General features: G+C 43.4%; 1 protein-coding gene across 5 annotated transcripts in view; it reads right to left on the reverse strand.

Annotated features, from left to right (window-relative positions):
- LOC142381881 (spermatid perinuclear RNA-binding protein-like) overlaps window positions 1–22106 on the reverse strand; it is a 110605-nt gene that overhangs the window by 21917 nt on the left and 66582 nt on the right. For all 5 annotated transcript variants that reach the window (XM_075467177.1, XM_075467174.1, XM_075467175.1 and 2 more), the window contains exons 6-11: window positions 13619–13734; window positions 10046–10141; window positions 9848–9959; window positions 5433–5530; window positions 2197–2287; window positions 1928–1996 (exon numbers count right to left, since the gene is read on the reverse strand). In XM_075467177.1, coding sequence (XP_075323292.1) covers window positions 1928–1996; window positions 2197–2287; window positions 5433–5530; window positions 9848–9959; window positions 10046–10141; window positions 13619–13734 — 582 coding nt within the window. The remainder of the gene's footprint in view (window positions 1–1927; window positions 1997–2196; window positions 2288–5432; window positions 5531–9847; window positions 9960–10045; window positions 10142–13618; window positions 13735–22106) is intronic.

The raw sequence follows: 22106 nt of genomic DNA on the forward strand, positions 1-22106 counted from the left end.
TGATAACGCGACTCAATTTTCTGCTTCACAGATACATCTCACCGAAGGCCGAGAACACCGACTTCTTTGTCGAGCCGTCGGGTGATACGGCGACAGATGCCACGTGGAGATATGACGGGGATGAGCCGGTGCCACTAAACTGCATCCAATGAGATTCTGTGAGGATATCAGAGGCTGCAGAGGAGTTTAACTCGGCCCACAATAGGTCACATTCAGGCAGGTTCGACTTATTTTCTGTCCTTTTAAACACAGACAAACACAGTTCGTTTCCGAGCCGTCAGGTTATCTGGATCCTCGTCACACTGGAGGTTTCTAAGAAAAGCTCAGGCTCGCCGCTTCACCCCTGTCCGCTCCGCTGGCGCCCTCTGAGAGGCACCTTGTTTACAGTCAGATGGCGTTTACACGTGTTCACACACGGAGAATCGGAGCTTTCTGTCTCGGCAGAGTCCTCAATCAATATCCACTTATCTGCTGTTAAGAGACGCCGAGTCTTTTCAGCCTGCCTCCGTCTGACCCGCTCAGCTTTTCAGTTTCACGTTTCGATTTGATTTTGTACCCAATTCTAAATACATGGAACAGGTTCCTGATCTGAGCTCCAGTTAGTCTTCCCTAACTGGACTCAAATGTTTACAGCTTACATCTCTCTAACTCGTGCACGGCTGTCGGCCAGCCACAGAATCATACAGACATTTGCAATAGTCTCGAGCCATCGCTCATTTCTTTGTTTATTTCCTGGAAACAGATGCACTGTTATAGAAATGTACTTCTTGAAATGCTAAATTGAATCTTATTTATTATAATTTATCCCACCTTAAGCCTGCCTTGGTTCTTCCAAATCTTAACCCCGTGTATATCTATTTATTCTTATATTTTGTCATATTTTATCATCTATTCTCACTGGTTTTTACAAAGTTTTATCCTTTTCACTGGTATTGAGGTTGATATATAAGAGCCAGGTGATGTCAAAACGCTGTTATTTCCATGTGATTTAGAACGCTAATGGAACGTCTACTGCTTTCTAAGGCTGTGTTCGAAACCGCCTACTTCTCCTACTACTCACACTAACTTTTTGAGTTAGTATGCGAGTTTGAGTAAGCGAGAAGTTCCCGGATGCATTCTAGATTCTCCGAAATGTTGGGTATGCATCATGAGGTTACTACTCATACTCAAACTACCCAAGATGCAACGTAACGGGACGTCGCCGATCGTCATTTCCTGTCAAAACGGTAGTTTCAAGCTAGCTACAACGAGGGTAGGTTCACTTCCTGTTTTCAAAACAAAAGCACCAATTGTACCGTAATGGCTTTCCCTATGATAAAAGGCAACGGGTATTTTATTTTGTGAAAATAACCTGAAGTGCGTTGCTCACTGCGGCTAGCTTTAGTAGCGCCGAATTCGTGGGAACAAAATTGTAAATAGCCGGTATTTTGTCAGGTTTTCAACACGTTGGGGATCTAAACGACTACTTTCTCGCCTGAAAATGTTTCAAATGTTGCTAAAGTTTACAGAGTTTAGAGCTTAAGGGAAATCAGCTTCAGGCCGGCTGATTTCTGCTCGGGCAGGAGCGAAATGCATTGTGGGTAAACGCTCTGCATACTGTCTGATCGATGCAAGCGTTAAGACTTTCCTTCAGATTTCCTAACCGGAGATTTCACCAGAATACTTTGAAGAGACGAACAAGAATCAAACTGTGCATCTTTGGATTCGAGCACTTTCAGGAATTATTATTATTATTCTGAAATGAGAATAATTCAAATAACTCAAGGTCGAATCAATATTCCGCACATCAGATCCCTGTTTGAGTCTATGTGAGCACCTCTCTGAACTCGGTATCTAAAACCAGGCATCAGTCAGTCAGATGTGTCGGCTCCTGCAGTTTGGAGGCGAGTGGAAGAGCTGAAACCGGCGAGCTGATGGGAAAAGTCACCTTTCATCCTTTTGATAAAGTCTCTGTCATCCGACCCCACGTCCTCCCGGAGCCTCTTCTGACAACCGCCTGCAGAGCAGAAACAAACAGAGCGATCACTTAAAATGTCACACACACCGTCATCTGAACATGTTGTTGTTTATATCTTTTTCTGCAGAGGAGTAACAGGAAGGCAGTAAAAAAACAAAATAGAAAATGGCAGGAGATAAAAATAGGAAACCAAATGCACACATGGATGCACACAGATGAAAAAATGAAACAACACAGACCTAACAGCCTTGGAGAAGGCTTGTTGGCAGGCAGAGGATCCATATTCAAGACCTTGTAAAGCTGTCCAAAGGCTAGGAGACGTAACGCATGCTGAAAACAAACAGCAGACAGAGGAAGGTGCATCACTGAGATGGGAAAGCAGCAAAAAACTCTCAGAGCAGAGAAATAAACAGGCAGCAAAGCTGCCAATTATTCCCTGATCGATACCCTTTAATTATCTGAGAAACTTGTGGGAGCAGCTCGCAGTTACTCTAAACCAGAGATACTCACTGCGGCTCTTCAACCTTTAACTGGCGGCTCGCACTCGCATAGTAGCTTATAACAATATGCTAACAATAACAATAAATTTTTTCAAATAACACACAGCGAATACTGCACAGTATTAAGTATTTTTATTAAGTATTAATTAGGGCTTAATGGTGTTTCCTAAAGGGGGCTCTGTTAAACCTGGCAACGCAGCCCGCTTAAACCACCGTCACACTAATTAAAAAAGGGCAAAAACCTGCACAAAAACCATGCTCATCCTGAATGTCTCACTATGATTACAACAACAAACTACAAATACAACATGAAGAAAGTCGAGGACATGCACGCCAGCTTCTGCTCATCCCAGTATTAAAGGGATAGTTCGCCTCTTTTGACAAGCAGCTGTATGACATCCCATACTAACAATATCATTTAGTCCGACCTCACAATCGCTTGGCCCTATTTTCTCTCCCTTCGTATCACTGGGTGCTGCCGCCTGCCGCGCCTGTTACGGTGTTTGCTGCTCAGTCTGCACTTCGGTCTGCACAGCAGGCAGTGATGCGAAGGGAGAGAAAATAGCGCCAAGCGATTGTGAGGTCTGACTTTTTCCTGGAGAACGATTTTGTGATGCAAATGTATTACTTTCTAAACGCATATTGTTTTGAGAATCAAAACGCTTTATTTTTTTAAGCCCCAGCCAACTAGCCGGACTACCTTCATCAACACCAAAACTCGGCTCACAGGGGGGTAAGAAAATGTTCATAAATGATGTTGCTAATATGGGATGTCATACAGCTTCATGTCAAAAGAGGCGAACTATCCCTTTATGGTAAATATGGTCTTAATTGAAAATGTATTGGCTGTGTTGTTTCTTTTTTTTGGGATGTTTTATATGTAGAAATGCATATTTGCAAAAGGGGAACTTAGTATGTTGGCGTAAAAGTGGCTCTTCCCTGGATTTTGCTGCCAATGCGGCTCTTGTGAAAACAGCAGTGAGTATCACTGGTGTAAACCAACCAATTCTGTTGGGAGAAACTTCCAAGCGTTATTAGGGAGAGACACAAACACTGTGGGCACAAACAGAAGAACAGTCCCAGACTTCCGTTTCATCACAGCAAAACAAAGAGTGAAAGATGAGTTTGAGGATGTGGCCCGGGGGCAGACTTTGTTGTTGGTGACAGCGGGACCATTAGCAGCAGCCACGGTGGTACATGATGGGGAAGCGTGTTCCCACGCTCATCGGATGGCTAATTAGGCTGCCAGTTTGTCAGGCCTCCGCAGTCTGAGGTCAGAGTTCAGCTTTCTGTGGACTCGCATATTTACACTGACTCGCCTTAAATCTCCTTCCTTCAGTCAGGGGAGTAGGAGGAAGCGTTTCTTCTGTCATATTTCCTTGAAAAATGCAGATTTGGGTGCAGCAGACCGGGTGGAAATGCACCCTGGTGGGATGTTTCAAGGTCACACACCGCCGAGGAGTTTCTCCCATCGGAGCGGCTAATGACTACAATCAGTTCGGTGAGCGTCTGCGGCTGCTTTTATAGCAGGAAAACAGGAAGGCGAGCTTTATGTGCTCCGTGGGGCTGACGTCCATAAAATGATAGACTCTGAAAGTAAAGTGTCTGTTTAAAGATATTCTGCTGAACTTAAAAGAGGCTCTGAGCAGCACCGATGTGTCTGTTAGGATCTGTTTAATAAAAACCAAGCAGCTTTCCTTCACCCCACTGGTGAAATGTGAGGCTGCTGAATGACTTCAACACCTTGGGGCAACAAGGATGGGATATCCTCCCATTTACCCCCAAAAGCTTCAGCCAACGTCCCTCAAACCAAGAGAAGAGAAGTGTCTTCCCAGCAGGTTTTATTAGAGCAGAGAGACACTCAGTGGGGTCACATGGCACTGAAAGGATCGGATTATTGGCTAAATTACAATCAGACTGAGTTATTAAGTGCATGTAGACACCTTAATCTGACTAAGAATTGAATGGAGAACGCTCCGTTGGGCATAGAGGGGCGTAGCTTCATCTGGCTCTGCGTTCTCCATCTTTCTCCAATGCCTGAGTTTGTTGTTGTTGTTGGTGGTGAAGAGGTCAACAGGAAGTGGCTCTATTAGCAACAGCTGGAATGGGTACAGCCCCACCTATCATACCGGGGTATGACACGCTTTGTGCCTCTGATCCCATTCATTCACCGCCATATATCCAAGGAGAATTACCCAACTGTAGCTGTAATCTAATTAATCTCACCATGTAGACCCACTGAGTGTATTAGCTTAGGTCCTTTTGAGGTTAGATTAAAATAAAGCAACATACACAAGGAAACCTGCTGATATTCATCACATTTCAGAGGAAATTAGACAAAGACAACTCGTTCTTATTGTAATTTAGCCAATAATCCGATCCTTTCAGTGCACAACGGATGACATGACACATTTTTATCCTATCCTATCCATTCGGCTTTGTGGGATGCAACCAAGCTGACATGGAAACGTCCCTTAGAACACTTACACACCTCCCAGATCAACTGAGCACAGCGAATAAAAGCAGTGCTGATGCCAGCGATGAAGACAGAAATCCAGACCATGTTTTCTCATTTTAACACGTGCGTTGGGCCTTCAGGGCGAGAAAAAAAGTAATTTGGACGTGCCAGAAGGAGGCGGCTCAGCCCTGCGTGACTGAATCAGCCGAGTGACGAGTTCACAGCTCAACGTGTGAAAGCACACGAGGTGGGATATTTTCCCCCGGTTACTGCCTCACATAACGGCACAGAGGCGGAACGGCTTCCACCCTCCATGCCGCCTCTGCACCTGTGCAACGGAGGCTTGAGAAGGCCCGTGTGTCTGGGGCAGACTGGGGCAGAAACATAGATGGACAGGCATGAAACTTTAACATCTGAGAAGCTCTGGAACATCGTGGGAGGACGGCTAAGGTGGTTAAGGTTTATCTTTCCAGCTCTGACTTGAAATCGGTGACGGCAGCGGAGCAGCTGGACAGACCTGTGCGCTGTGGGTGATGGCGTCCGCCTGCTGGGCGCCGAGCTCCGACAGGACGTCCGCGTTTTCCCTCTCACAGGGGTCGTGAACTCCTGGACCTCCTGTGAAGAAAAAACGGTGCGTTTCAGACTCTGTGACCCCACATCTTTATTTCAGAAGCAGAAACAGAACCCAGCGATGCCTGATATCCTGTTTCTGAAGCAGAAACCCGTCAGTGATTCAGCGCTGAAGGAAAACCTCCGTCAGACATTAAAAATCCAATCACGCCGCTCCTCGCTGATCAAAGGAGCGGCTGAAGGTTTTCCAGATGAAGGATAAGACGACAAAAGCAGCTTTGGTGGAAGAAACACTTTTATTAAAGCTAAAGAGGAAACATTTTCCTGAAAGAAAAACACTCTCTGTGGCTCAATCAGTGCGACCTGTGAGGGGGGAGAATCTGCCCCTGAATAAAAAGCTGATTTCTACATGTTGGCCACTTTCAGTCTGCAGTTGTTTTAAAGCGGGGCTGTATTTAGGCTTATTGTTTCGACTCGGTGAGTTAAGCAAAGCAAGCCGAACTTCCATGAAGAAGTTAACATCCCGTGACGCGGCTGAACATTAGGCATCGTCTGTGCAGCGAGGAGACGAAATGTTCAGACTCTGAGGCTCCTCCCGCTCTGTCCTCAGGTCTGTTCGGAGTAAAAAACAAAGAAAGTAGCGTTTTCTGTTCTGTTTTCTGACGGTAAAATGAATAGAAATCTGAATTTATAACCCAAAAATGTGCATGCTTGTTGCCGTTTCCATGGATACGAGGAGTAAACAAGGCCGCAGAGACGCAGGGAAAATTAACTTTTTGGTTTTTGGGTTAATGTTCAAAGACTAAATGAAGCACGTAACATTCAGTCGGCAGGTCGGGGGAAATAAAGCTGTTTTAGAGTTTTGGAGCAGCTTTTTAGTGTGTTATTAAATGAATTATAGGAGCGACCAACGCTGAGCGATGTGGTGCAACAGGAGTTACATTTTTAAGCCATTTATCTACAAAACAAACCTCTGGCAGTACTCAGGTGTACGTCTTAAACTAGATACACGTAGAAGGACTCTGGGAGCCGATCCAAACCTGGGAAACTGATTGGCTTTAAGCCCACTCTGCACCCAAACCGGCCCCTTCAGTGCTCATTGGTTGATCATGAGGATGTGCATGTATCTGATCCGGTTGTTTTATATGTATATATATTATTATTTTTTTTCAGTTTCAGCTTAAACACATCTGATCAAACAACAAACTGGGCTGAAGTTCGGCTGAAGTTTTGACCTATTTAAGTCTAAAAAGTTTGAAATCTTGAATATTTTAACCCCGAGGCTGCACACAGGAGGACATGCTGGAACTTTTCCAAATGGTGGGAGTTGTAAAGTCCTCACAAACTGATGGTTTGAAATGTAAACTTAACCTCCACAAGGCCGCAAAATGCCGTTAAACGCAGAAATACACGATGCGTCCATCATCAACATGCTAATTAAAGTCGAGCGTATTATGAGCTTTGGACCTGTGTTTAGAGAAAGCTTCTCCACTTCAGTCTCATCATTCAGGACGCACGCTGGGAAAAGCGCCTCAGCTCCGGATCCTGAACGTTGGCTCATCTTTTTAAATAACGGATCAGAGATGAGGGCTCATGATGTCAAAGTGGAATTTAATTTCACTGCTCTCAGCAGCCTGTTTGATGACTGGATTCAGTCGCTACGATTCAACCAATAGTGGCTCATAATTAAGTCAGTCACATACAACTATGAAACTGTTATATTGGTTAAACATAAGTATGTTACAAATAGGGCTGGGCAAGTTAACTCGTTATTATAGCGTTAACTCACTAATTATTTAACGCCGATAAATATTTAATTGCGCATTAGTGCAGGTTTTATTATTTATTTTATTATTGTCAAAGTCTGTTGCTCACAGGCTTTTATTTTGTAAAAGTTTGTTGCTCACAGGCTTTTATTTTGTAAAAGTCTGTTGCTGTCTGCTGCGGAACAGGAAAAGAAAGTAATCGGCGGATCCACCAAACATGGAGAAGGGTACGGAACTTTTACTCGGCCATTTTCATTTTAAAGTTCTTCCAGACGGCGGAGTCGACAGAACCAAAGTCATCTGTAAACACTGCCAAGTTGAATTGTCTTCTCAGCGTAGTAGTTCCAGTCTAAAATATCACTTAAAGGCAAAACACACAACTGATAGCAGCAAGTCATTCAAGGAAACAGACAGTGGAGCGAGGCTTCTACATAAAAACTACAGAAAGATGCTGATGTTAAAAGTGTGTTTGCACAACAAATGTTATGGCACTTTCATTCATATGGCAGCACATTTAAAATAAAGCTAAATGCTAAAAGCTATACACTACTTTTGGATTCCTTTTTGGATTTTGCGTACAAATGTGATTAATCGTGATTAATCAGGGAAATCATGTGATTAATTAGATTAAACATTTTAATCGTTGCCCAGCCCTCGTTGCAAACCATCAGAATATGGTTTGTGTTCCGGTAGAACAGAAAAGTGCCTCGTTTCCTCCTGACTCAAGAGGAAATCTTTTCAGTCTACTCCACGTGCTTGAGGCTCTTTCTCTGAGGGAATACTTCCATTTTTCGATGGCCCAAAGCGGCAGCCACGTATCCCCACAGCGTTCCCAGCAGGACGCCCAGAGGCCGTCTGCCCTCGCTCCGTCTAACTAGGCCACCGTTTCACACAATACCCTGATAACCGAAGGCCCAGCCGGTTTATTTTAAACACGCAGCACTTCACCCTCCTGATGTCTTTCTGTACTTCCAGGCAAACAGGAAATGGTTTGTGCAATTCTAAAGAGCTTTAAAGTCAATATTTGGTCGATTCCTCAGCACAGCCTGAACCCTCTTAGACGAGATTTGTGTCTTCGGGAATAGTTCTGTGTCAGGTCTTTGCTGGATTCTTTCCTCTTTCTTAAGGACATCTCTTTCAGATGCTGTTCATAGATAGTTTTTCTTCTACTTTTGTCCTCCACTTGTCCAGTTTCCTCAGATAAGGACACACTGCACACCATGCTGAGACATGCATCATCCCTCTGAGCAGCTCTCTGAATAAATTCCATATTTGTATGTGCTGCTTCTGAATTCCACTTTTTGCATGCATCCGATTTTATACCGACGGTTCCCGCGAGGATCATAAATATTAAAGAAGCCCTGACTGATCTGCAGACTGTCGCTCTTCAGCAGGAGAAACAAATACAAGAATAACTAGAAAGCTGCAAGCAGCTGTGAGCGTGACCGAGATGTGCGCACGTTGGGATGTGCGTACGTTGGGCATGCGCTGGACGCTGGAGCCGCAGCTCTGCCCACACGCACGATGCCCTCTGCGTATGTACGAGCACAGCATAACCCCAATGCGGAGGGGTTTTTGAACATTTCTAGGGGGCGCCACTGAGCCATTTTGCTCCGCCCACACACAATACCCTTCACATAGGTACGAGGTCGTCAGGGTGGACGTGTGTGCCAAGTTTCATGACCTTGCGATGATGATAAGTCTTTCAAATCACAAACGCCATCACACGATTTGTATCGCCTGGCCACGCCCACATTGTTCAGAGTTTGAAAAAGTTGGTCACTGATTTTTTTCCACCCATGTCTTAAGAGCAACCTGGCCAAGTTTGAAGCTTGTGGCATTAAATCTGTAGGAGGAGTTCGATCAAATGCGAGGTGTGGAAAAAAAAAAAAAGACGTTTCCGACCACCAGCAGGTGGCGCTATAGGTGGATGTCGTTATGATAATATGTACGCGTTCAGGCTGGGTCCAGCATTCACCGTATGGAGTTTGGGACAGATTGGATAATGTATGTGGGAGTTATAAGCGACTTAATTTGTTGTGGCGAGTAATGGCGAGTCATCAAACTTTGAGGCGTCGCCACGCCCACGCCCTTTAAGTTTTGAAAAAGTTGCCCAATGAATTTTCCCCCCCATGTCTAAAGAGTAACCTGAACAAGTTTGAAGTCTTTATTATTAAATCTGTAGGACGAGTTCGATCAAATGCAAGGCGTGGAATCGGCATAAAATGGCACCAAAACTCACATTCCATCCCAAATGGCCGCCTTCCTGTAGACGTGGGACCATGTCAGCAAGAGACTTTTTTGTGCGTCTGGGCATGATAAATGAGTGTACCGAATTTTGTCGTCCCACGCGAAACTAAGCCCAATGCGGGGACCATTTTTAAGTATGGTAGGGGGCGCTAAAGAGTCAATGAGCGACTCCCAAAAATATAAAGTTTAGATTCTGTGCTCGCAAAATTTCAAGAGTTTTTGACTACCTTTTGCAAAGAATAAGAAAGAAAGAAGAAGAAACCTTACAGATACAATAGGGTCTTTGCAGTTTCACTGCTCGGGCCCTAAAAATAGCCCAAAAGTTGCAGTGAACAGCTGATCTGACCTGGTAGGAGGATCCCCGAGGCGATGCACTCCATGACCCGGCGCAGGGCTTCGCCGGGGCCCAGGGGCCGGTTACAGGTGGCTATGGCCTTCTCACAGATGAGCTCCAGAGGCTGCACAGGGCGAGCAGATGAGACACCAGGTAATCAGAGCGTTAACTGCGCGGCTGTGACGCTGGGATGCTGAGGCGGGCACTTACCCATCCTTTCAGCGGCTGCCACACAGGCAGGCGGTTGCACGCGTCCCTGAGGATCCTCAGAACGATGACGCAGGACTTGAGGTCTGCGACCCGGGCCTGGAGGGACAGACGGACGACACGGTGAGCATTTCAACGAGGCCACAGAGTGAGTGTTTGCTGACGCCTCCACACCTCTGAGCTGTGGGACCGGAGGCATCTTCACGACCCCTTAAGTTTCAATATGCTGCCAACGCCACGGAGGGAAACTTCCATCTTGGCAACATGAACTGGATCAGATTCAGGGTGGAATAAGCATCACGCTGCAACACAATCTTCTTCTCAAATTGAATTCACTCACTTTATTTTTATGCATAAGCTTCTTTTATTCTAATCTCCCCAACAACACCCATCCTTACACGTTTAAGCTGTAAATTCTTCTTCTGAGGGCCGTGAATATGTGACCTCTCAGCTCGTGTTTATCTACGTACTCCTTTACACACTTTATCAAAGCTCTGTTTGTTGGGTTTTATGAACTTGTTGCATTCAGAGGGACAGAAAGAGTGGCTCGTCTTTTTTTTTTGGATCTAACTGTGTGCTGTAATGATTTAATTAATTTTAAGTTTTTAAATTATGTACTTAATCCTTTTTTGGCTAATGTTGGCTGTCTCTATCGAATAAACTTATCCAATCAAATCAAAGATGTACCAGAATGCACCAAATGCAATGCATTTTGTAAAAGTCTGTTGCTTACAAGCTTTTATTTTGTAAAAGTCTGTTACTCACAGGCTTTTATTTTGTAAAAGTCCGCTGCTGTCTGCTGCGGAACCGGAAAAGAAAGTAATCGGCGGATCCACCAAACATGGAGAAGGGTACGGAACTAGTACATTTAAAATAAAACTAAATGCTAAAAGCTATACACTACTTTTGAATTCATTTTGGGATTTTGCGTACAAATGCGATTAATCGTGATTAATCAGGGAAATCATGTGATTAATTAGATTCAAAATTTTAATCGTTGCCCAGCCCTAAAACGTCTCTAATCAAATCAAAGATAAAATGAATGCACCAAAAAGAAACCGAATCATGAGTTTGCTCTACAGATCTGTCCCGGCTGTTATTGGGACGTCCAACAGTATCATAAAGCCTCGATGATGCTTCATTATGAAACTAATTTCTGTGGATCTGAACACTCTGTGGTCACAGTGTTCACCGGCTCGCCACATTCAGCTGCTATCGGCTTGGTTTCGTGTCAGTGTAAGCACCGATCTCCCCGTCGTTGACATGGCAACGGGAGACGGATCACATCTGGATCTGAAAAACGCCTCCCGTGGGAAGCGTCCTGACCAGATGTCCTCAGCTGGCTCCTTTTCCGTAAAAAGAAGCAGCGGGTGAACGACGGCTTCAGCTCAGCTCCCTTTACTACGACGGATCAGCGCTTCTCCCTCTAACCTCGCTCTGGTTTACAAATCCCAGCACGGTTTAGGGCCAAAGTACATCAGAGAATATAAACCCATCAGAGCTCTTAGATCCAAGGACTCAGGTCAGCTGGTCCAGTCCAGAGTCCAGACTAAACATGGAGAAGCAGCATTTAGCTGTTATGCTGCAAACAAGTGGAACAAACTGCCAGTGGAGATTAAACTTTCACCAAATGGAGACATTTTTAACTCCAGGTTAAAAATATTTCTGTTCTCATGTGTCTATGCATGAAATCTGCACGCTATCTTTGAACTTATCTGGACTGTTGCTTGTTTTTAAATTCATTTTAATTATTTTATTTATTGAAACACTTTAAAACAGGCCTGAAAACCTTTCTTTTTACCCAATGTTTTTAATGACCTCCCTTTAAATGCTCTGTCCTGTTTTTATTTCTTTTTGCATTTAAAGGACTCACTACTTTTATTTGTGTATTTTATTTGCATTTTACTGTCCCTGCTTTTGATCTTAATATTTGTCTTTTATCCCACTGTAGCACTTTGAGATTTTGTTGTAAATGAAAAGTGCGTTACAAATAAAATGTATTATTATTATTTTATTTGTTTCTCTTTATATTCTTTTATGTATTTTTAATGCTTCTTCCACTCCCTGCTGCAATGCTTTTATTTCATGTGAAGCACTTTGAATTGTTTGTACATGAAATGTGCTACAAATAAACTTGATTTGATTTAATTTCATTCTCCTCCGTTAGAGACAGTTCATTCACAATGTTTCATTCAGACTGAATATTAAAGATGGATAAAGTCCTCCGCTGTCACCATAAACTGACAGAACAAGAGCTACTTCACATCCAGGAGAAGATGAGATGCTTTAATTTGCTCAATTTAGAATAAAAAGAAGAACTTAATTCAGGTGAAACAGTTAAATAAATGTTGCTGACTGTATCTACAGTTATTATAAATGAGTGGAGGTCCTCAGGCCTATCAGCCCCCCCCTCCCCGTGTGATGGGGATGAAACAGAACCCTGCTTCACCTTCAGGTCACACTACCCCCTCACTCTGATCCTACTTGGCATTTAGCTCCTTTTCCCCGAGGGAAGCTTCTCACCGCCACACCCGACCTTGACTTTCATCTGTCTCAGTTCAGGCAGCAGCCGACGTGTAACCTGATTGTGTGAAGACCCCCTTCCTGACCTCTGAGGTCGCATCACTGCAGCCTCGCGTTTCTTCACATTTCACTCTGAGAGTGTCGAGGAACACAGAATGCTGATTATACTGAGCTGCACTGTGTTGGGCTCACAGCTGTCACTGCATTCATTTAAATGATTTTATTTGTTTCTCTTTATATTCTTTTATGTATTTTTAATGCTTCTTACACTCCCTGCTGCAATACTTTTATTTCATGTGAAGCACTTTGAATTGTTTTTTAGATGAAATGTGGTATACAAATAAATTTGATTTGATATTCAGAAAATATAAACTATGAGGACACTGATTGTTGCAGTTTTTCAGAGAAAAAATCTGACAAAATACCGGCTATTTACAATTTTGTTCCGACGAATTCGACGCTACTAAAGCTAGCAGCGCCTTTAAAGCTAAAACTTGAGACTTGCACTGGAATAAAATCAAAGTCTTAACAAGTATATTTGTCTCATTTCTAGTCAAAATATCTCATTACACTTAATATAAGACACAACTGCCTAACAAGTACTATTTCAGCCAGATATAGGGACTTGTTTGAAGACAATACATCTGGAATATCTTGTTAAGTGAAAAAGTCTTGAAAACAAATTGTTTTGAGTCGAATTTCATATGAAACAAGCATCTTTTCCAGTGTGGTCCCATCTCTGGCATTTACTGAGTCTCTTGTTCATGTTCTGCCTTTTAAAAAAAAATCTATATATTTGTGACATCAAGAGAATCAAAGACCAGTCGGGACCTGAAGGCCGAGGCGGTGGAGCTGCACAGTGCTGGTATTAGCAGAGTAGTGAGTTCATGGTTCATTAAAGCCGTGTCGTTATTATGCTGATAAACACGGAGCCGAGGTGCCGTCACCTTTCCTTCAAACCATGTTGGCTGCTGCACATGAAAGCTCAGAAAGGTAATGTTCAGAGACATATTTCAGACCGGCTGCCTGGAGTTAAAGGACGGCGACCCTCACCTGGAACCATTTGGCGTGTCGGAGTGCCGCCAGCGCAGCCTGGCACTTCTGCCTGTCCAGGACACCTTCCTCCCCCCCGTCCTCGTCCTCCTGCCTCTCCTCATCGCCGCCCTTCTCTGGAGGGATGAGACGGGACAGACTGAGCGTGAGCACGCCGACCTCCAGCTCACACACAGACACACGGGCAGCAGGGTTGGACGGCTAATTGTTAGGCAAACCCACTGATCTGACCGAATGAGCCAGGAAGGAGGGGGAAATTTGAAAGTTTGTGGGAGATTTTCTGGGAAAAAGAGGGATTCTCATGCACAAGGCAGGATCTTTCATTTCATGAGACTGACAGGAGGAGCTGGAGTAGATGTGAGTGCATGCGTCTTGCTGCCCGGCCGGAGCCTCACTCCAGATGCAGCTCAGTGGCTGAAGGTGATGGAACGCGCCCGATTAGTGAGTTATCGCCGACTGCGCAGGACGAAAATGAGAGCATGGCTGTGTTTGAAACCGCATACTACATACTACATACTTCCATACTGCATACTCATCGATCAGACAGTATGCAGAGCGTTTACCCACAATGCATTTCACTCCTGCCCGAGCCGAAATCAGCCGGCTTGAAGATGATTTCACTTAAGCTCTAAACTCTGTAAACTTTAGCAACATTTGAAACATTTTCAGGTGAGAAAGTAGTCGTTTAGATCCCCAACGTGTTGAAAATCTGACAAAATACCGGCTAGTTACAATTTTGGTCCCACGAATTCGGCGCTACTAAAGCTAGCCGCAGTGAGCAACGCACTTCCGGTTATTTTCACAAAATAAAATACCCGTTGCCTTTTATCACAGGGAAAGCCATTACGATACAATTGGTGCTTTTGTTTTGAAAACAGGAAGTGAACCTACCCTCGTTGTAGCTAGCTTGAAACTGCCGTTTTGACAGGAAATGACGATTAGCGACGTTAAGTTACGTTGCATCTTGGGTAGTTTGAGTATGAGTAGTAACCTCATGATGCATACCCAACATTTCGGAGAATCTAGTATGCATCCGGGAACTTCTCGCTTACTCAAACTCGCATACTAACTCAAAAAGTTAGTAGGAGTAGTAGGAGTAGTAGGAGAAGTATGCGGTTTCGAACAGTGCCCATGGCAACAACTCAGGACCCGAAGCCAGATTACAGATCAAAAATGACACTTTTGGTGTGTAAAACCGTTGGGATAGATTCAGAAATGTTGGCCGAGTGTGGTGACGGGCAGGAGACACGAACACTCGCTGTGAAAAAGCAGTCCTGCTCCGCAGCGTTCTGGGGCGCCATGCTAGTATTTTCACTCTTGCGTGGGCCGGTCAGATGTTTATGTTTATGACTGAGACAGTCTCTCCACACCGGGTTCCTGTGGGGAGCGCTCCTGCCATGGCCGGAGGCCCCCCGAGCCATGGCAGAACGACAGCAGAAGAAGAGCGACAGCAGATCACCACGACAACATAAACATCTGAGAGTGAGAACGCCACCCTGGAAAGAAAGTGAAGGCTGTTTGTTCTCGGGAGCAGCTAAAGGAGGGGAGCCCACTGTGGACAAGCAGACGGACAAAAAGGGGGGGCAACAGACTGCAGACCACACCGCGGAGCTCTGAGGTGAAGGCTCGTTGAGGAAATTTAAAGGGATAGTTCGCCTCTTTTGACATGAAGCTGTATGACATCCAATATTAGCAATATAATTTCTGAACATTTTCTTACCCCCTGCTGCGTCCTGTGAGCCGAGTTCACTGGAAAAAATCTAAATCTTACCAAGTATATTTGTCTAATTTCTAGTCAAAATATCTCATTACACTTAATATGAGACACAACTGCCTAACAAGTACTATTTCAGCAAGATATAGGGACTTGTTTGAAGACAATACATCTGGAATATCTTGTTAAATGAAAAATCTTTGAACACAAATTGTTTTGAGTCACATATCATATGAAACAAGCTTTTTTTGACATTTGAAGAGGTTTTTAAGCTAATTTCAAGATCACTTTTAACTCAAAAGTCCTAAATATCACATCTTATTTCAAGAAATCTTGACAAGCTGATTTTCACTAGTTACATTGGCAGATTTTTTTGCTTATTTCAAGCAAAAACGTCTCGTATTTGTTGTTTTTCTTACTTATTTTTGGAGGGGCATTTTTTCCAGTGTTCCGAGCAGCAAACACTGTAACAGGTGCGGCTGTCAGCAGGCGGCAGCAGGCAGTGATACGAAGGGAGAGAAAATAGCACCAAGCGATTGTGAGGTCTGACTTTTTCCTGGAGAATGATTTTGTGATGCAAATGTATTACTCTTTTGAACGCATATTGTTTTGAGAAGCAAAACGCTTTATTTTTTAAACCCCAGCCAACTAGCCGGACTACCTTCATCAACACCAAAACGAGGCTGGAACTCTGCTCACAGGACGCAGCAGGGGGTAAAAAGATGTTCATAAATGATGTTGCTGATATGGGATGTCATACAGCTTCATGTCAAAAGAGGCGAACTATCCCTTTAAGATCGGAAAACGCTGCCTGTCCAAGTTGCAATTATTAGATCCTGATTGATGCAGAGGAATCAGAGTCATTATGGTTCAAAGAGCTCAGAGATGAAATCAGCTGACAGAGTACCAACAGAGGAACTAACAGACGTCTGAAGTATTTAAATGCGTTGGACAGGTCGGCGGTAAGAGGAGCCGGCGGGCGGCGAGCAGCGTGCGTCTGGTTCAGCAGTCTGTCGCTGGAGAGATCGCAGTGAAAGCTGAACGGGATGGAAGAGGTGGAGGACAAACGGAGGAGCCGACTCGGGTCGGGTCGGCTGCTCCTCCATGACCACGGACTGAGGAGCCTCATGGTCTGCCCCGGGGAATGCTGGGTAATATGGTCAGAAATGCACCTCTGACAGCGGCTCTTTAGGTGGAGACTTTCCAAACAAAGGAACGAGCAAACTGAGGTGGAACCCAACAGGACGCCACCAGAGGAATTTTACTGTGCGACCCAGGATCGGTCACAGGAAGGTGGGCAGGTGGGTCGTGGTGCCGGGCTCAGCATCACCGAAGCTGCAGCATGAGGATGAAATAACACGAACTCCACATAATGTTCTGTGAGAGAACGTCTCCGGCATGTGATACGAATGATTACTGCTGGCTTTTAATGAACCGATTTCACCTTTAAAGTCAAATCAGTTATAAAGTGTTATTTTATTGGAAAAATCAGTTATAAAGTGTTATTTTATTGGAAAAATCAGTTATAAAGTGTTATAAAGTGTTATGTTCGAGTTACATTTTATTTGAAAAAGAAACCACATATTTTTAAAGATTATTATATCAGCAAATGTGTTGATTCAGATAGATCCATTTCCTCAAAAAGACCTGAACTGAACTGGAATGAACTGGATTATTCTGTTACAGTTGGATTCAACAGGATTAAATTGAGTTACAGCTGGATTAAACTGTTAAATTATGTTAATAATGTTAAATTAGAAGGTTTCTAACAACAAAAAATGTCAGTTTATTGCAGTTTTTTAATAAAATTGTAAAAATATTCTGTGACTGAACGATGTTTCCACATACAAAGATGATTTTAAATAAAGTTTCAGATCTTTTAGCCTCTTTAATATTTTGCAGCCATCAGAGGTGAGTTTTCATTTGACTTCCTGTTTTCCCGTCAGTTTGTCTGACCAACAGAGTGAAAGCTTTAAATGTTCCTTTCATCAAACTGTGTTTTGTTCCAGGCGCCATCAGCCAGGTGCATCATGTACGCGGGGAAAGAATTAAAGAATAAGAGTTATCCTTGAAACCGGTAATAAATTGATCAGAAATGTGCAAATAAAGAACAAAGCTCACAGATTTTAACATTTAAAGCTGAAAAAAACATCTTTAAAGCTGAAATCATTGGTTTTGCTGGTAATGTGACTTTAAAATGTAAAAGTTATGGAAATGTTGGGTTCGGTTTGGCTTAAAGACGATTCTCTGCCATTTAAACTCTACAGCAGCAGCAGCAGAACTCTGACTGACTCGGGTCGAAACTGTTTTCTCTGATTTCCCCGAGGCGGGCCATGAAGGCAGCATCACTCGCAGGTCAAGCCCACATACAGATGAGGACAAACCCCCACTAAATACTCCTTGACATCATCAGCTTTGGGGAGATTTAATTAGTGACATCAGATTAATTCAGTGAACACCATTTTTTTCCATCATGAAATTATGGGATGTCAATCTGAGCCAAACCGAATCGTCCAGCCCCAGTAATTACAGCACAGAGGCACAGATCTGGACGGGGGCTGCTGGGTAATGTAGTTGTTTTGTCCTTTTTTTAGTCTGTGTGCTCGGGGAGCAGACATGGACCAGAATTTCATGGTGACCCAGAGAGAAGTCCAGTCAACAGAGGAAAGGGGGGGGGAGAGGAGCATGTCTGAGGCAGACAGTGAGTGGGTTGGTTTGAGAGGCTGGTTGGTAGGTTGGGGAAGCCCCTTGTACCCGGGGTTTCCTGCCGCTGGGCTGGGGGGGCGCCTCGTCAGCGGCGCCGCAGAGGAGTTGAAATCCACACAGCGAGCCGACCTGCGGAACTACGGCAACAAAACCAACAGTGAGTGAGCAGAGGCCGGCTACAGGAGGGAGACCATAAAACCAGGAGCCAGAGGGGGCCGGCCACACAGTTATGGCCGACAGAAGAGCAAAAACAGTCCTGAATTATTAAAAAACGCTCCCATGAGGCGGCACAGAGTTGGGTTCTGACAGCATCTTTTCAACAGAAGGAGATCAGCTCCTCACATCTGAGGACTGAAGATCCAGAGATTGCTCCTGATTTCTTTCTACATTTTTGAGTCGCTTGAGAAAATCGTGTAGTTTGTGACCAGCTTAACTCTTAAAAACTTAAACAGGGGAATTTTATCCATTATTGTCACTCGTTAAGAGCTTATTTAGTAAATTTTTATTTTATTATATAAATTTATATATATATATATATAGTTTGTTTTTGTTTATTTTTAATTGCACCAAACGGACCAGAACAAATTCCTTGAAATGTGAAAATTACTTGGCAATAAAATCTTTTCTGATTCTGATTCTGAAATGAAACGAGTAACTGCAGATATGGAAAAGCTCAGTAAGGATTTAGTCTATTGTCCCGACTCTCTGTTATAAGAAATACACCCAGATGTGTCCCAGATGTTTGGAAAAGCAGCCGTCGTCGTGGAGCCAGAATAAAAAATAAACTTGTTTTACTCGAATCGACTCATCAGGACTCGTCATGAAGAGCTGATAAATTCTGACTTCAAACTTTGAGTCGACGCTCATCATCCCCGGATCCCTCTGAGCAGCTGTCTGAGAATGAAGCCAGCAGAGTCAGGGAAGGCAATAAAAAAGATATCACAGCTCGTCCAGATTGCAATTTCCACTCCCACGAAACATCATTAAGTGACGGAGGCCGACACGAAATATCAAAGTGGAGATAGAATGAAAGCCTCCAGATAAAACCGCACGTCTGAGACGAGCAGACGTGGAGTCAGACAGCAGAGGAGGCGCGGCGTGTCACCGTGCAGCTCATCAGCCGACGAGAGGCACCGACATTTAACGAGGAGGCTGCTGCACATCAGCCTCCACTGAGTCTAACTGTTAGAGTCTAACAGCTCCGAGTGAGAACACGAACCGAGCAGCATCACCAGTTACCTTCATTTTTCTTTCTGCATTCCCTTAAAGTCAGATTCACCAACAGTTTCCTGCTTCTCATGTTAAATTACTTTTATTCAGGTTATTTTATTTTTTTTTACTTTAGAGTAGGGCTGGGCGAGTTAACTCGTTAATTATTTAACGCCGATAAATATTTTTATCGAGCATTTACGCTGGTTTTATTATTTATTTTATTTAGTAAAAGTCTGTTGCTTACAGGCTTTTATTTTGTAAAATTCTGCTGCTTACAGGCTTTTATTTTTGTAAAAGTCTGTTGCTTACAGGCTTTTATTTTGTAAAATTCTGCTGCTCACAGGCTTTTATTTTGTAAAAGTCTGTTGCTCACAGGCTTTTATTTTGTAAAAGTCTGCTGCTGTCTGCTGTGGAACAGGTAAAGAAAGTTATCGGCGGATCCACCAAACATGGAGAAGGGTACGGAACTTTTACTCGGCCATTTTCATTTTAAAGTTCTTCCAGACGGCGGAGTCGACAGAACCAAAGTCATCTGTAAACACTGCCAAGTTGAATTGTCTTCTCAGCGTAGTAGTTCCAGTCTAAAATATCACTTAAAGGCAAAACACACAACTGATAGCAGCAAGTCATTGAAGGAAACAGACAGTGGAGCGAGGCTTCTACATAAAAACTACAGAAAGATGCTGATGTTAAAAGTGTGTTTGCACAACAAATGTTATGGCACTTTCATTCATATGGCAGCACATTTAAAATAAAGCTAAATGCTAAAAGCTATACACTACTTTTGGATTCATTTTTGGATTTTGCGTATAAATGCGATTAATCGTGATTAATCAGGGAAATCATGCGATTAATTAGATTAATTTTAATCGTTGCCCAGCCCTACTTTAGAGTGAAAAATTCTGGGGGAAAACTTATTTTGTGTGAAACAATCACACAGTGGGATAAAAGTTTTTAAGCTTTAGGTTTGCAGCTGGAAACTTACAGCAGATTAAATGAATAAAATCATGATTCAGCTGGTTTGGTTATCATTGATGTTTCTGCATTTTTTCATTTCTCAACTGTGACAAAAAGCAGAAACGACTAGAAATCCAATGTTTTCAGAATAAAATGTTTTTTTTTATTTTTTCTAAATTTAATCAAATAAAACATCTTTGCATGTTAGCATTGTTGTTTTCTCCGCAGTAAAGTTGAATAAAATAAACGGAACAATAGCAGCTGTTGTATCTCTGACGGTGTTCGGCTTTGTTCGGCGTCCAGGTTCTGCTTCTTTTTACCATCGTACTTTTCTCTGAGCCGTCTGAGCCGATGTTAGAAGTTTCTCGTGTTCAACGTCTGCTAGCTTGAAGATAAAATCTCCCTAAAGGGAGACGGATCGCTCATCTTTTCAGGCCGACTGCTCTCGGAGGGAATGAGCTGTGGTCAGATTAGACTCCTGCTCATTATGGCTCCATCACAAAAAAATTACAACAATAATAATAACTAGAAATGCACTCAGAGAGTGCAGAACTCCGCCCACCTATCTGTGGATAGCGAGCCATGTACGGACATACGTTCCTGATGTGGGCTACTTGTTCTTTGGCGCTGTCAGCAGAAGAGGCATTCCCTTCTCCCTATTCATTATTGAACAGCAGTGTTCGCCGTTATTAATTATTATTTATATTATTATTATTATAATGTTTTGTCGGGAAGCAGTGTTCGCCGTTATTATTACGCTTTATGCAGTTATGCACACTGGCTTGCCGTTGCAATTTTTTGTTGTGCTAATTACAGCAAATCTGCGCACTATGCATTCTGTCTGGCTTTAGCTCTGTTTGGCTTTGGCACCTTGAGGTCGCGCCACCTTGTGGCAGGTCGCAAGATTGCAGCACGAACAGACGAACATCCAGACAAAGCAACAGACAAACTCGGGCGATCACATAACCTCCTTGGCGGAGGTAATAATAATAATTCAGCTTCTCTTAAAAGCAGACGTGAGAAGCATCACGCATCGGAGGCACTTTTTATAAAGCAGCACCTGAATATCCCCAGGACGGCTTCTTCCTCCGACTTATTGCACCATTCAGGTGGAAATTAGCAAATGTTGCCACAACCTGGCACAAGGCATCTCTTCTCTCAGTAATTAATGCTTTTGTGCATTGTCCCTGTTTTAAATAAATAAATAAAATAAAAAGAAAATTTAAATTCCTGCAGGATTACTTTGTACATCACCGAACTGACTCAGAACTGACACCTTCCACCGAGCTTCTTACAGTAAAATCAGGCCCTGAATTTTTTATAAGTTTCCAGATTCAGCAGATATAAGATTTATAACTTTATAAAGCTGTGATCACATCCAATCTGGATTATGCTGTCAAAACCCAGCTCAGAGCAGCTTCCCTTGCTCTTTATGTTGCTTTATATCCACCACGGTCACTTCTGCTCTTGTTCAAAGAGAGTTGGAGGAGCAGTCGCTCACTTTGCGTAGCAAACACACAACTCACCGTCCCTGTTGGTGCTGACAGGATGTTGAACCTGAGGGGAAAATGATCCTTTTTTCTTCCATTTTTCTACCTTTTCTGAGGACTCAACTGCATTTTTTTTTCTGTGGCTTTTCAGTCCCGATCACACGTCATTCATTTTTAATTTCAGTCCCATTAGAGGGAGAAAACACAGCCTGCAAACGAGCTGAACATTTAGAAGAAATATATGTTGTGCATCTTAAACTCGGAAAGGAACACCATCCCTGACATGAATCGGCTCCAGTGAAGCTTATCAGAGCTGCAGGATGACACAGAGATCTACTTTCTCCTCAATCCTAACCAAACATCCCCTGTGGAAATCATCCTTCCCCCTCCGTCTGCTGTTTCCGTTACA

Source organism: Odontesthes bonariensis, chromosome 6 (assembly GCF_027942865.1).
Source record: "Odontesthes bonariensis isolate fOdoBon6 chromosome 6, fOdoBon6.hap1, whole genome shotgun sequence".
NCBI classification, from domain to species: Eukaryota; Metazoa; Chordata; class Actinopteri; order Atheriniformes; family Atherinopsidae; genus Odontesthes; species Odontesthes bonariensis.